This window comes from Macrosteles quadrilineatus, unplaced genomic scaffold (genome assembly GCF_028750875.1).
Source record: "Macrosteles quadrilineatus isolate MER2022 unplaced genomic scaffold, UCM_ALF_1.0 Scaffold_2__2_contigs__length_208266976, whole genome shotgun sequence".
NCBI classification, from domain to species: domain Eukaryota; kingdom Metazoa; phylum Arthropoda; class Insecta; order Hemiptera; family Cicadellidae; genus Macrosteles; species Macrosteles quadrilineatus.
The window spans coordinates 68,959,671-68,972,559 of record NW_026542595.1 but is presented as its reverse complement, the minus strand read 5'-3'; the positions used below and the strand labels follow the sequence as shown (position 1 = coordinate 68,972,559).

Below are 12,889 nucleotides of genomic sequence, written 5' to 3'. Positions count from 1 at the left end.
CCGATCAGAATAAAAATAGCTTAGTTTTCCTATTTAATACCTAAAGAATCAGTGTCCCAAATTTCAGCCTCCTAGGTAAATGGGAAGTGGGAGAATTAGTGATGAGTGAGTGAGTGAGTGTGTCAGTGAGGGCTTTGCCTTTTATATATTTAGATATAAACTTTGGTGTCGGACGTAAAATTGTTGGTGTCGGACGTAAACTGTCTGACTTAAGAAATGATTTGGGGGAGTTAGAAAGTAGAATACAGGGATTGAAACTACAAATGTGATTTTTATTGGCTAAATTAACACGTGATGGACATTTTAAAGATACATATGGCCAAAGAAACTTATATGGGCCTACTTAATACAATCATTGAATTTATACTGCTCCCTAGTTCCTCCGCTAGGAATTGGTGGTCCAATTTTCTTCATGACATAGGTAAGAAATGCAGTCTTCATCTTTGGGCCAGTAGTAATATTTGCCAGTCTTTGAAAGATGCATTACTTTTACTTCTACTTCATTTTCATCATGCTTCACTTGTTTGACTTCAGCTGGGTAGAATACATCTTCATACTTGACCACAACCCAGTCAAAAGGCTGGATATCACTAATTTGAATTTGTTCCCTCTAAACGGTTGCTTATTACATCGTTTTATTCTAGGCATTTTATATGATTGAAAAGCAAAAGATAATAAAGAATAGCACATCAATCACAATAACACTCTCACTAAAATTAAAATGTAAACATAACCATGGAAACAATACCCCCGCCGCAGCAAACCTGCAGACTAAGCGAATTTCCATTTGCCTGATTTGATTTTTAATTAAATCTATTCAAATAACATTAGGTTTAACGAGTACCTAGGTGTTATGAACATATGAATCAGTTGTTACCATAGCAACCAAAATGTTTATTATCAAATGCTGTTTACTTTTTCTATTCTGATCTTTAATATAACACAGTTACTTCTATTTCAACACTCTGTCTTTTTATATTCTAATATTCCACTCGAAAGTCATCTCAGTTGGCGACGATTTTGTAAAAAACTATTATCAATTCTTGTTTTATTCTATTATTTTCAAGATATTTTATTTTGTTAAACATTTTAACTTAAAATGAATGAAGAACAATTTGAAAGACTCATGAATGTTTTGGCTGCAGCTCTAGGTAATAAAACTTCAGCTCCTCAGATCAATCCTTTTGAACATTTTGATCCAAATAATGATAAATTCAAATCATATTTGGAACGTTTTGAAAATTATTGCAATTTGAAGAACATTAAAGAAGACAAGATGAAAGCTCAACTCCTGTGCTCATCTATTGGTAAGGAACATTACAATAATCTGACAACTCTTTTAGGCCCAGACAATCCTGTAAAAGACCTTAATTTTTCAAAATTAATCGAACATTTCACAGTGATGTTGTCACCTACAGTATCTCATATTGTTGCACAACACTATTTCCTCAGTGTTTCACAACAGTTGCATCAATCTATCTCTGATTTTGTCACAGTCCTGAAAAGTAACCTGAATGATTGTAATTTTTACACTTCTTGCAATGAATGTGAAAGTAAAATTTCAATTGCTGATGAATTTCTCCGCCCTCAATTTATTAGAGGACTAAAAGACAATTGGATACGTGAACAACTTCTACAAGACACTAATCTCAACAGTTTTGACTCACTCCTCAAAAAAGCAATTGCCCTAGAAGCTTCCCGCTATGAATCAAATAAAATTTGTAATCCTGCCACACAATCATCAAGTGAAAATGCAGATACACACAAAATTGATAGACATTCAAGGTCTAAGACAAAGGAATATCAAAGTTTCAAGCAATTTAAGACACACAAATATGATGACCGCGGTTCCAATAGATCTCAATCACAACATTTCCGTAACAAAAGCTTAAAAAGACACGTTGACTACAAAGCTTTGGGTATTGATGGACTTTGTTTCAAATGTGGTCGATCAAACCATCAGTCTAATGAATGCAAAACTAATCGGAACTATCTTAAATGCACTTCCTGTGGAAAACAAGGCCACGTATCAAAAGTGTGTATAACGTCTCTACTAAAGAACTCTAAAACAAACACCCTGTTGTCTCACTACACAGAAGATGAATCCAGTCACCCAGATAAGTATGGAATCAATGACGTAGAAGATCTTTACATAGTAGGACCAGACTCAGACAAATACATGGTTACAGTCACTATCAACAACAAGCCTCAAACATTTGAAGTAGACTCTGGTGCACGATTTTCCTTAATCTCAGAAACGGACTTTGATAAACTTGGACTTAAAGTGCCACTTCAACCAACTCCTATCTCATTTCGCTCCTACTCTGATCATATAATAAAACCTAAAGGTAAAGTAACTGTCTCAGTCTCTTACAAAGCAAAATCACTAAATGCTGATTTATTTATAGTACCTGCAGGTCATTCTGCTTTGTTAGGACGAATTTGGATTCGTGGACTTGGAATTGAACTCAGTGAGGTAGACAACAGAAAGCAATCACCGATGAATACAGTTGATGTTAATTTAGTTCCGTCTCTAGAGGATATATTCGAAAAATACTCAGCAATTTTCGAAGAAAGAATCGGTTGTGTTCCAAATGTTGAAGTCAAACTCCAACTCAGAGATAATGAAAACCCAGTATTTTCTAGGGAACGTGATGTCCCTTTCGCATTACGAGAGAGAGTAGAAAAGGAACTTACAACCCTCGAGTCTCAAGGAATCATAACTCCAGTCACATCAAGTGATTGGGGGTCACCATTGGTTGTTATTCCAAAGCATCGAGCAACACTTTTGGCATCAGGCAAGACTCCAGCAGAGTTGTATTTGAACAGGAAGATTCGGATTAGACTTGACACACTTCTCCCTAACCCAAAGGCAAAGCTTCCATCAAAATCGATTAATATAACACAGTTACTTCTATTTCAACACTCTGTCTTTTTATATTCTAATATTCCACTCGAAAGTCATCTCACTAGGTTTGCTGCCAACTGGGTAATTAAAGTGTGTTTTTTATTAAAATATTAATAGCTTGGTATAAAATAAATAGATTGGCCAAGTTTGATCCAAATTTGTGCATAAACAAGCAAACTACAAAAGTTAACTTATTCTCCATAAGAATAACATGGGAATTTTTAATTTATAATTTTCTCCGTAACCAATAACCATACAAAAACACTTCAATATACTGAATTATTTGTTTTTTTAAGCTCTTCAAAATGGTCTAGAAGAAATTTGGGAAATTTTATGTTTTGAGGGTCAAAAATGAGAAAAACCAATTTTTACCCCATAAATCCCCCCATAAAACCCCGTTACCATGGTCCGATCATGCTGGTTCGCGAACTCGTTCGAATAAACGTAGGTTTACACGTTTGTACCAAATTTAATCGAAATCGGATCATTTTTGCTCGAGTTATCGTGCTGACGGACACATATGAGAATTGTGGATCCAGAATCTCTATTATTTATGGAAATATTTTAGTAAAAATGTAATCAGACAGGTTGAAATTCGCTTAGTCTGCAGGTTTGCTGCGGCGGGGGTATTTTTAAATTACCAGGGCTTTTGTCTGAAATGTTGAAAGAGCAAAGTGGGCATTTTTCTCTAATATGTGAATGTTTGCAGGCAAAACATAACTGTGTTTGATTTTCAGGTGATAAATTCAATGTTTCCTTGACTGAAATTTACTGTCACATATTGAGCATTGGTGGGTTGAGGCCTAACTTGTGAACTCTGTTTATTCTTGTGAGTTACTTGTATATGTCGATTTAACGATGATTTGTTGGAGGTAGAGTAGTTACACAATGGACATTGCTTAGGCTCACTGGCAAAATGTACAGCGTCCATGTGATTTTTTAGATGGTCTTTCCTCTTGAATGCCCTGTCACACAAAATGCTCTGCACCTTTCTCTCTTCCTCGCCATTTTCATTTTCATTTCCATGTTTTGCCTTCAAGTGTCTAGTAAGATTACTTTTTTTAGAAAATGTCTTTTGACATTGTGGGCAAATAATGGCCGTTCTGCACCTGAAAGATAAAAATATAGGGTAAATTATTTTTATATTTACATAGAGACTAATTATTAGGAAACAAATTTTGAATTGGTTAACTTCTGATAGACAAATATATTAGATTAAGGCAGTTATTATTAAAATGAAGATGGGTACCAACAAAAGTTAACAGTACCAACAAGCTGAACGAGAATATGCAAGAATTTTAATAATTCGACTATAAATAGCCAGGAAAACTGTTTTTTACAATGGTACTAAAATTAACCAAGAAAACTAGTGGAAGGAATTTCAGAGACCAGATGTGTATTAAGAAAAATACGGCAAATAAATGCCCGCTAATCCGAACAGTTTTAATAGTTAATAACTAATTTTAATAGTTTGACATTTTAATAGTTAATACTACTGTTTTTTGTATCAGAAGTATCCTTTTGGTTGTTCTCACTGTTTCTGATGGTGGGAGAAAACATTGGAAACTTCGGGTACCAGGTACGGCATTGGCTTGAGAAAAAACGGGACTCCAGCTGTTGCCTGCAAATGGATAAAATGTTCAGATGGATGTTTGTTCTATCCGAGATTGGCAAAAATTCTTAACTAAATTTACATTGGTTATGGCAATATTAGATCCAGATTGTAAACTCTCCCTTGTTAAGGGGGGAGTTCAAATAAAAAGTGAAAATCTTTATTTACAAACCAATTTTACTCATACTACACCTTAAGGTGAAGTTATATAAAACATACAGAAAAAAACTGGAAATTTTTTTTCCGCTACCCAAGGGGGGGGGGATTTTTTGTGTATTGCAAGGGTTTGCGAGAACATAAATTTCTCAGGTTCAAAAAGTGATAGAGGGTTGTTTTTTTTTATCTGTTCCTGAGAGTAATACCTACAATCTCTAGCATGGGTTTAAGGAAATTATATAAAATAAAATTACAGTAAATTTTTAAATTTCGAAATATTTTTTCCCCCCAAATAACTGGTAAAAACTATTTTTTTATATATTTTAATGATATTATTTTTACAAATCCATGCTAGAGATTGTAGATCTTGTCAAACTGAACAAAATAAAAAAAATTCATCCTTCGATCTAGTATAGAACTTGAGATATTTATGTTCCCATGCGAAAAAAGTAAACTTTTGAAAAACGGCCGAAAACCAAAACATGGTGCTTTTAGTGATTGACAAAGACCTACTTACATTAAAATTCTCCAGGTCCATAAGTGACTCCTTCATTTTTTTTTTCTTTGCTTCTTCTTCGTGGATTTTCTTCAACTTTAAGTAGTGTCTTCGTCTTTTTAACCTCTCACACTTAGCCTTTTCTATTCTTTGGCAACGACGTCGGTCACGGATCTTGGCGATTCTTGTGGTGTTTGCGCCCGGCTTCAACGATGCTCTCACAAGACCTGCTATGGTGGCAACGTTTCCAAAATTGTATTCACTGATAGCATTATAAACTGCAGTTTCTACTAAACGTTTGGAAGTATTCTTGGCTTTGTCGCACCTGCGCCAAATGTGGCTGTGCAAACTTTCGTTGCTATTTTGAGTTTGCCCTCTCAAACACTTTTTTAGAAGTTCCCTCTCTGTTAGTCTCTTATATACTGGTACAATATGTTTTAGAACTTCGTTGTTTATGGGTGTTTTTACATTTTGACTATGATCACCTGGAGGTAAGTTATTGGCCTTAGCTCGGTTGTAAAAACACCAACTTTGTTCACCCTCGGGACATTTATAATGCTTTGGATTCTGGTTGGTAGAAATGCAGTGGTACAGTGTACCCAGAATGGAATTTTTCATGGATATGACATCTTTGTGGACATTTTCCAAAATAGCATTGTGATAATATTTAGTTAGTTTACAAAATCACTTTTTCGGTCAAGCATCCAAACCCTCTACCTCCAAGAGTAACTTTATGCACTTTACTAGCGTCTTTCACTAATTTCCGTAATGCTGTTCCCAGCCTTTTGGAGACATGGTTAACACATTCCTCCTTTTCTATTACCACATCTTTACCATAGACATCCATCTCTATCAGGTGCCTGAATACTTTCGAGTCACCGTCAGAGACAACAGTTGTGTACTGAAAGTTATAGTACAGTGAGCGCCTCCACAGTGTATCAGCTGCAGCGACTTCCATTGCTGGTGACGATCCAGTGTAGTTTATGTCACATTCTGCTTGATGCCCTTCATACCAAAAAAAAACTCTGGACTCGTTTCACCCAACCGTTCTTTGGTGAGCGCACAATTATGACAATACTTAGAAAGCACACAACAGTCAATCACTAAACCAGTATCGATATAGATGACAGTCCCAACACCATAATTACTCGTGAACCCACGTTTGTGCCACGAACCATCGTAACTTACAGCTAAGTCAATTACAGAATTGTCTGTAACTGTATTGTCATGTTCTTTACAGTAGTCTCTCACACATTTTCTTGCCTTAGCCAAATACTCAGTGCCGTTCATTAGGGATAACTTATGGAGTTCGGCCGACGTTTTATGAAATAGCCCTTTACTCATACAAACCATATTCATGATAAGAGAAAATTCTTCTATTGCAGAATAACCCTTTTGCTCATATTCAAAAAAAGATCTAACTACTCTCCTATTTACATCATATGAGTCATCCTCTGCAATCTTTTTTGAGCTTGACACACACGCTACGTCTTTCTTACATTTTGTACATTCCACAATATATCTGAAACGGATCCACTAGTTAAGATAGAAATACATCAACGTGCATTCCTATTTTCAAACAATATTTCATACTATATTTCATACTAAGCTTTAAATGTTTTACTAAAAACACACTTTATTAGTTTCTAACAAACTGTAACCTAGGAGTGGCCCCAATGAGCAGACTGATCTCGTTCTCATACAACAAAGTAGCATTTTCAGAAAATTCCATTTGTATCAAAGTTTCTGAGCCATTGAAGTCTTTGTAGGTTTAAAGGCTTTTTAGCCTGTTCTCGCTTGATAAAAGTTTGAATTAAAAAGTGTTTTAACTGAACTTTCAATACATCAAAAACACGTGGAACAGTGCTCATGACTTTAACCTTTTGTGCTCTACCTTCAACCTTCTGCCATTGAAAATAATTAAATGGCTCATCAAGGCTGTTTTCAGCATTAAAAAGGATCTATTTTTTAATGCTGTTACATTTTTAGTCTTACACTCTTTGGAAGTTGAATTACAAACCACGGAGTTAGTAAACTCTTTAAATTCAATTGATAGATCAGTATGGGGTGTCAAAGTTGATAGTAATTACCGAACATTTTCATGATATGTGCAAATGCACACATTGTGCGGAGTTTTCTCAAAACACATACGGTGTTTAGGCTTTAGGTTACAGAACTTGATTTGTCAACAGTAATGTTGGGATGTTTTTTCTTTAAAAATCTCATATGCCTCTCCAAACGAAATTATTAAATAGCTTATCTGCATATAATTTTTCTTTTCCTTTTTTATCCTTTTCATTCCGAGTGATCCTGTCTTTCTTACTGGGGGTTTGCCAAGAAACATCATCACTGTTAAAAAAAAGCCACCACTATTTCAACTAAGACTTAGGCCATGGCGTGTTTTGGGGATCTGAAGCTTTAATACCGTATCATCCACGGTTGATATCACACCCTTTCTTCCGTGCGAATTGGGAGGACTTCTGCATGCTCTTTTAACAGCTTTGCCTAAAGATTGCCTAGTGCTGAATGGCGAGCCTTCACAGGGTCCTGACTACATTGATGTAGTAAAGACTTTTTGTTAGAGTAGTAACCCATAACACGCTGTACAAATCTACGTTTGAATTGTTTTATTTCCTGGTTGGATGCTAATTCTTTGAATATTTGTCAACTCATTTTTTTTTCTCAGCTTATCTTTTTCCAAAGCAGCTGCATATTTTCCTGGGTCAGTCTAATGCCTTTCTCTTCTTATGCGGGTGATATTTTCTTAACCAAATATTTTCACATTTGTTAACGGCATGGCATCCTGAAAAACCACAAAACATTTATGTAAAATATAAATAAGTTTGTTTCGTTAAACAAAATACCAAACGTTTGTTAATATGTATGCCTAAGGTACAAATTTAATTTTGTGGTTAGACAATGCCAAACTCTATTATACATAAATATATATATATATATATATATATTTATTTATTTAAATGTTACTCAAATTGATATATTTGCAATAAAGCCCCAACAGAATAAATTAAGAAAATGCATAGGCCTACCGTTGTATTTGGAAATTAAGTAGTAAGGAAACCGGTTGGAAATGAGTTGTGAGTTTCTTCTCTGACAATGAACACATTTAGTGTGTAGTAAACAAAGTTAAATAATCTGAAAATAGAAACAACTGACATTTGACTTCTACTTCCTATCTTGAAAGGAGAATTATTGCATGTCCAAAATCACTACTTTTCAGGAGGTAGAAAAAACTTATTTTTTTACAAGAATATCTCTAGTTGCCTTTATAACGTTAACTACCTATGTTCATATTTTAGATTATAATTAATATTATAATCTAAAATATAAAAATCATCATAATGAGGAACCTAGAATATCAGGCCTAAAGCTGGGTTTTCCTAGGCGCTGAAGCGTAGAGCGGAGAGAGGAACGCAGAGAGCGGAATAGGGACTATCATGGTGTTCCTCTCCGCTTCTAGGAAAACAGAAACATTAAATTACCTAAGACAAGTGGAGTCCGCTCTCCGCGTTCCTCTCTCCGCTCTCCACTTCCGCGCCTAGGAAAACCCGGCTTTAGATTGGTAATACAAATGTTCAGTCATTAATACTAAATTTTAAAAATCATTAAATATTTATCTAGGTAATTAGAAAATCTTTCTTGAGATTGTATAACACCGTGTGTAGTTATAAAAAAGTACAATATATATATAATAATTACAAAGATATACTTATAAAATTAGCCCTTGTGGTTGTTAATACTACAAAATCATTAAGTTTCGTCAGATTTCAATTAATCTCCATTTCTCTATTAGCATACTTAATAGCCTTGATATTAGTAACTTTAGGGTCCCTAGATTTTCGTCCAGGCCGCATGCTGTAATTACCTCTCACCATAATCTTGCGGGATGCCAATTTCTACTTCTTTCGTCTGGATTATAGGAGATTTTTTAACCATTTTTGTGAGCCTAATGTAGTCACTTGTTAAGTTTATTTTTTTTTCTTTAAACTTTTTCACAGTGGATTGAATACACTTCCATTTGTAAGTGGCATTTTGTTAAGAGCGTTTTCTCAAATTGTACATTCTTCTCTTTACTAAAACAAATTATTGAATAGAAAGGCAAACTTCAGACCGTTTTTGGATAAGGGGAATCGGACTTCCCTATCCCGTCGATGTTAGTTTTTATCTTTTTATGGCCCGTTTTCACGGAAACCACTGATTAGTGTTCTGAATATGAGTATTCCAATTTAGGTCCATGAGGAAGAAGAAACTAATGTTATTAGTTTTAAACTCAAAACCTTCTTCAAGACAGATTCATTTGCACACTACTGAATGTTTCCTGATAGACTGACCATTTCGTCTGGCCAAAGAGGGGTTTTTAATAATCCTGTTTTCTCACAATACTCTGCAATATTGTATACACCTTGTTCAATCAATTTATATATGTCACCTTTGCAAAGGTTCATACTACTGTCAAAATCTTCTACCATCAACCTGCCGACTTCTCGTAAACTGTTAAGAATATTCTATGTTTTTTCTTCATATGATCATACTTGGAGTACTACTGTTTTCCCCATCTTAAGAGTAGAGGTGTCTTTTAGGATGAATTGGGTTGTAGAATCCTTTTTCATAGCGGTTAAAATGTCTTTCATCTTACTTTGGGTGCCTGAAGCTGAATACATTAGCTCACTTCTGTGTGCCAGAGATCTATCCCTGCTCTTCATGTTTGTAACATTGTGCTTTTTCCTACATTTGGGGACATGTTTGTGTAACTCTTTACTGCTATAGATTGCACCGCAAACTTCACAGGGAAGAACTTTTGATGGGGACTTCAGCCTTCAGCGCTTTACTCCTTTTCTTGGGTATGATCTCTCCTTTTCCGGAAGAAAAAAAAAACAGTTTGATTGTGCCTCTGTTTACAAGTTTAGTAATAAGATCTCTTCTTTCTCTAGATTGGTAAAGCTAAAAACTCACTAACTTCAATTTTGCACTGTGTATAGCTTCAAAGTGTATACTAATTTGTTTTTATTATTTTTAATTGTTTACAAAACCGCTTTTTATCTCACTTTCTTTTGCCTTGAGTAATACATGAAGGTATTGCCAAAGATATTTTCTTCAGCACATTTACTGATGGATTGATAGATGGTGCAATGTTATTATTAGACCTATATGTTTGTATTTGATGTTCAAAGGGAGATCTACCCTTGAGCTGTGCAAGTTTGACTTTTCCTTTTACACTTTGGTCATTATAGCATACTTCTATGCCAAAAAATTAACCTCCAGCATAATTTTGAGAAATTTGACTTGGTGTTGCTGTTAAAAAATGAAAATGAACTTATCGTCATGACAGCAACTATTTAAATGGTAGTTATTCTTTGTGCCAAATTTGTTTAAGTCGAAGTACAGTGTTATTTGCAAAAATCTAACTTAAAAGCAAATGGGTGACAGTCCGTAATAGACCACTGCAAATTATCTGTCAAGATAACATTTTTGGCAAGATACGTTATAATATGTTAAGTCCTTTAAATTCTGAACAAAATTGTAGAAATTCCACTTCCGTAAATATCACGGTTCAAAGGCTATTGTAATTTATGCTATTTTCCCATTAAAACAATGATATAAATAAGGCTGTTACGGTTCAAAAGTTATTATAACAAGTCGTTTCCCATAAAACCGGAAAAACTCTTTCTTTTAGGAAAAACTACGTTTTTGATTAAAATTAATGTGAAATGTCCCCTGTAATTCTAAACAAAATATCATATCGCTGTAACAATTACGGTTCAAAAGTTATTCCAACTTTTGTCATTTTCCCTATAAAATACCATAGTTACTCCCATGTCCATGATAAAGGTTGTCGGCAAGCTCATGGGAGAAAGCATGTTTCAGAGTGCTGATACCGTTGATTGCATTTAAATATTAGGTAGGTATATTCCATCTAAAAGAACGTTTTAACATTAAATAATATATTTAAAGTATGTCCATCCATTGCATCATCTATGACACATGTCTCGCATTTTCTAAAAAAAAACCTGTTTTTCTTAGGTCTCCCAATTTATTTCCACTAAAAGTTTGAGTTTGTAACCAAATTCCTGACTTTATTTTAAACCTGTTAATAACTATCAAACAAACCTAGTAAACTTAAAATTGCCAGATAATAAAACTCAATCGTTATGAGTCACACAAAATCACAAGTTTAAGCTATCAACCGACTGTCAGAGTGCGGGACGCACAGCACGGAGGGGGACTCGGTGCGTGTGTACCACCCTGTACTGAGACTGTGGGTTATCAATATCTGTGATTGCCGTGCCAACCTCCTGTGGACTGTGTATTGACTTATGTCAAAAGAATGACCCGGCTCGGCTAGGTTGATTTGTGGTAGAAGCTAAGTGATCATCTTAAGATATGTTCAAGAATCAAGAATCAAGAATCTTTATTGCCTTTGATCCATACATATACAGACATTGGCATAGTCAATAAATTTTTCAACCTCATCGGGCCAACTCTGTTGCACTACTAAACAAAGGCTCACTTCTGCAAGTCGTGACTCAGGGATAAATTGGCTGCTATACTGTATACTGTAAACTGTATTTGTTTTATGACACAGTTTAATCTTGGAGACTTTCTTAACATATTTAACATGGTTCTTGATATGGATATGGATAAGAGAGAACAAGTCTTCTAGATTGCTGCTCTTATTAAATAACAATTTTATAATTACTCACACGTTGACTTCTGCCAGTGATTTATTATGCGTACTAGCCCAATAGGACAACCATGCATGGTCTTGCAAATATGCGATAAAAACAATATATTTTCAGATCTTGTAGCTTTTTTTAGACTATAAAGAAAATTATATCGTCAGATACCTAAAATATCAAGAACTAAAGAAAAATAAATTATTAACGATATGTTGAGGTCAATAAAGTTTAAAGAATGCCAAAACTCAATTCTTCGAAGGGTGACATATTAATTTGCGGGTGTTTTATAAATAAGTCTGATTAATTGATTGGGTATATGGCACAAACAACTACATACTAACTCGATATTAAACCAGCGTATATTTTAAGCAAACGTATTTGTCAACCTTAAACACTTGCCATCACTGACAACTCCCACTACGATCGCAGGAGCTTAAACAGTACATAAGTTGGATATCGTCTGGCAAACGGTTGTGAATAATAATCACCAAACTAATATGAATGCTGACATATTTTGTTTGCAACCTTCAGTAGGATTCGTGCACGATGATTAATTAGTGGCGTGATTTTTCAGTGCTTTACTCCGAGGACGAGCCTCGCCGTAACTACCGCCTGGAGGACTTCCTGTGGACCGGGTCTGGAGATGGAGCCGTCCCTCAGGACACCCCCACGGTCAACCCCTACACCACGACGGTGGTCTGGACCACCACAGTGCTGGCCACTGTTCTGCCCAGTCCCACTTTCTCACCTACGTGTCCAGGTACGGTAGCAGCGTAACCTTGAGGGCAGGTGTTCGCCATTTAATCATGAGTGTACAACTGGAATCATATTCTGGAATAGTCTTAAGACTGCCGGCTAATAAACGGAAGGTGAATAATTTAGTTATAACTTCTACGACCTTATTTAGGATTAGAAAACTGATTATGTTGTTTACTTCTCACCCTGGATGATAATGCAAAAAATATCTAATTCTAAGGGTATGTATATTAAGAAACTCTTGACAAGTTTTGTGACGGATTTAC

General features: G+C 35.1%; 1 protein-coding gene across 1 annotated transcript in view; it reads left to right on the top strand.

Moving 5' to 3' along the window:
• The window catches only part of LOC128988127 (uncharacterized), a 65,127-nt gene that overhangs the window by 17,147 nt on the left and 35,091 nt on the right, over positions 1-12,889 (top strand). Inside the window, exon 2 of the mRNA XM_054409346.1 lies at positions 12,442-12,627. Coding sequence (XP_054265321.1) covers positions 12,442-12,627 — 186 coding nt within the window. The remainder of the gene's footprint in view (positions 1-12,441; positions 12,628-12,889) is intronic.